We start from the raw sequence: 3,091 nt of genomic DNA on the forward strand, positions 1-3,091 counted from the left end.
ACTGCACAGGCCTTTGCAAATCTCCTGCCCCATTACCTGTGAACTGCCCATTTGGCACACCCATTGCCTATGTCCCCTGTAATCCTTGTCCTTCTCCCCAATACAAGCAGCGGGCTTATGGGGGCAGAGCAGGTTTCTGTGGGTGACCCGCTGCTCTCCCAGGCTGCGGCAGGAAGGGAATCAACGCTCATTTGATTCCTCCCTGTCTCCGCTGAATTGGCTCCAGGAGGGACAGGCAGCGCGGCCCAGTCAGGCGCGAATCCGAGGTGGGTGGTCTGAGTGCTTCTGTTGGGCCCCTGGGTCCGGGAGGCCCCATGCCCACCTCCCAGGAAACTGTGCCAAGAAAGAGTTTGCATTCCCTCTGTGTGAGCTGAGTGCGGCCTGTTTCCTGCAACTGTTGCCGCCTCCTGAGGCCCCCGCGAAGCAGGTGTCTGTGTCTCCCGGGAGGCTGAGCGAACAGAATCCTCTCCCCGTTAAAAGGTGACTGGCGAGCCTCTCTGTGCCCCAGGTGCCCCCAAAGGCTCCCTCAGCACCGAGGCAGGATCGGCCATCACCACCTTCGACTTCATGCCCGGGCCACGCCGAGATGTCCGTGAGGCCGGGACTCTCAGTGACTGGGCCACTCCAGGGATGCGGCAAACAGGAATTTTTACCTGAAGGACTTACAAGTCTCTTCTGAAGCACAAGCAAATCCAAAGCAATGCCATCGGCGCTGGCCGGTGTGGTTCAGTGGATAGACCGTCGGCCTGTGGACTGAAAGGTCCCGGGTTCGATTCCGGTCAAGGGCATGTACCTGGGTTGCGGGCACATCCCCAGTGGGAGATGTGCCGGAGGCAGCTGATCGATGTTTCTCTCTCATCGATGTTTCTAACTCTCTGTCTCTCTCTCCCTTCCTAATTTCTTAATCAATAAAAAATATATTTAAAAAAAAAAAAAAAGAAAAAACTGGTTTCTGAATTCAAATGGAAATATTTCTAAATTAGTATTTCTGAATTCAAATGGAAATATTTTCTTAAGAAAAACTAAATTGTATAAAACAGGCCTGGGAGTACCTGTTCTGGAAAACGTTGGCGATGGCCTTAAAGCAGCCGGCAGCCACCCGCCTGGAGCCCGTGTAACACCGATCCACCGCCCAGTACATCAGGTTGCTCTGGTCCGGGTTCAGCTCCAGCAGTAACGTCACTGCTTCACAGCCCAACTGATGAACCTACGGAAAGGTCACAACATCGCCCAGGACAGAGAGAGTCGTATACGATTCCACTGTCTGCTTCTCCACATTTTACTAAAACATCACGCATGTACTTATTGCATTTAACACAAAACTCAGTCTCTTTTCTTCCAACTCCTTCTCATTTTATTCAGCCCCTAGAAAAAGTGATCTGGATCCATTAACCGTGGACTCTGGCATGTTCCCAAGATGCTGCGCAGGACAGCTCCCTCCTCCCACAGAGCCCCAGAGGCCGTGGGTGAACGTGGGCAGTGATGCAGCGCTGTCAGCAAAGTGAGCTTTTACCTTCCCGGTTATTTTTATCAAGCTTTATTCTTGTTTTTGATAACCCAATAGAAAAATTATTCTGAGGGGAAAATACGTAAGTTCTGTCTTAAACTGTGACGCCCGTGCGCGTGTGCTATGAGAGTGCGAAGGGCACAGGGTCCAGAGGGCAAGAAAGAATGATTAATTGGAGGGTGGTCAAAAACAAGAAATTAAACACAGCAAATAACATTTCTTCCGTGGAGCTCAATGTGTTCTACATGAATACTTTATTTGTAGACTTAGAACCCTATTGTGAGATGTATACACACTACTGTATTAATCCTGTAACATAAAAGGGAAATGAAAACGAGCAAGGGGTGTGTAATAAATAAGAATTAGAAATTTTAGATGATGGCATCCTATTGAATTTACAGAGTATGTTTTCTGCATGTAATTCTAACCTATCTTATTTTAAAAACGACTTGTTTTTAGTGGGCCATACAATAATTCCAGATAATGCAATGACAATTATGAAATGTTAAGGGAATTACCGATAATTACCTTTTTGTCCAGAGAGTCCAAAATGTTATCCAACCATTTGTACAAATAGCCATCTGATGAGAGTCCTACATTATCTGCAACAGGGCCACAACATAGCACAGCAGACATAGCCTTCAAACAATAATATTAGAATTACATTTAAAACATTTCGGAGGTAACGTGTGGTTGTTTAATGAGAAGAGGCAGGCTATTTTCACTCATGCTTATGTAGCTACAACACCTTTCTGTCTTTACAAAGAAAAGCACAATAGTGATTTTTGAAACTAAGTAATTTATTATGAGTAGTAGGTATCATGGTACCAAATTAGACATGGAGTTTGAACGGTACCGAAAAAGAAGCAAAAAACAAAAACAAAAAACAAGCAAGAGAAAGCACTTAAGTAGGGGAAAAAAATAGGTATTTCTTTTAGGTGATCCTCAGTTCTTTAAAACAATGGAATTCAAAATTTGGGGTAGATTCTGAAGGTTCTTACATTGTACTGTATTTTATGTATTTAAATAAACTTACAGTACAAAAATACAGCAAGCACATATATACATTCTAATACTCTCAGGTACTCAGGAGAAATCCCTACCCTTTTTATAACACTAGACATTGCGACAAAAATTGTAACTACATTCCTAACATAAGAAAAAAGCAATCAGATTTCTAAGTAAATACCTTTAGTGCACAGTATTGATGTCTGTTAATTTGCATATTTCTATCACTGTATCTGTCCAGGGGAGTAAACATGATGCTGAAAGGGCCTGCCCAGTGGCTGAACAGCATGAACAGACTATGACGAAGGCTCTGCTGAGGGAAAATACTTCTTCTCTGGTGCACTGTAAAGGACACAGGCGGAGAACAAGTCATTTCCATTTCTTTCACTTTAAAGTGCATTTCAACTTGTTTGTTATTCAATACGTAACATTGTAAAACAGAAACGTTTTCATTTTGACGTAACGAAAACCTCTCTAGTGACAAATCGTTTACAGAGGTGAGTGACAGCCCCAAGGTCGCAGCCTGTCACCGGGGCCTGCGTTACGGGGGGTGGGGAGTGGGGGGGGGAGGGAAAC

At 44.8% G+C, this 3,091-nt stretch overlaps 1 protein-coding gene across 7 annotated transcripts in view; it reads right to left on the bottom strand.

The window, feature by feature from the left end:
• FRYL (FRY like transcription coactivator) overlaps positions 1-3,091 on the bottom strand; it is a 174,177-nt gene that overhangs the window by 66,827 nt on the left and 104,259 nt on the right. For all 7 annotated transcript variants that reach the window (XM_015560996.1, XM_015560992.1, XM_015560990.1 and 4 more), the window contains 3 exons: positions 2,697-2,857; positions 2,036-2,146; positions 1,053-1,207 (listed from right to left, as the gene is read on the bottom strand). In XM_015560996.1, coding sequence (XP_015416482.1) covers positions 1,053-1,207; positions 2,036-2,146; positions 2,697-2,857 — 427 coding nt within the window. The remainder of the gene's footprint in view (positions 1-1,052; positions 1,208-2,035; positions 2,147-2,696; positions 2,858-3,091) is intronic.

Source organism: Myotis davidii, unplaced genomic scaffold, assembly GCF_000327345.1.
Source record: "Myotis davidii unplaced genomic scaffold, ASM32734v1 scaffold455, whole genome shotgun sequence".
Taxonomy (NCBI): Eukaryota; Metazoa; Chordata; class Mammalia; order Chiroptera; family Vespertilionidae; genus Myotis; species Myotis davidii.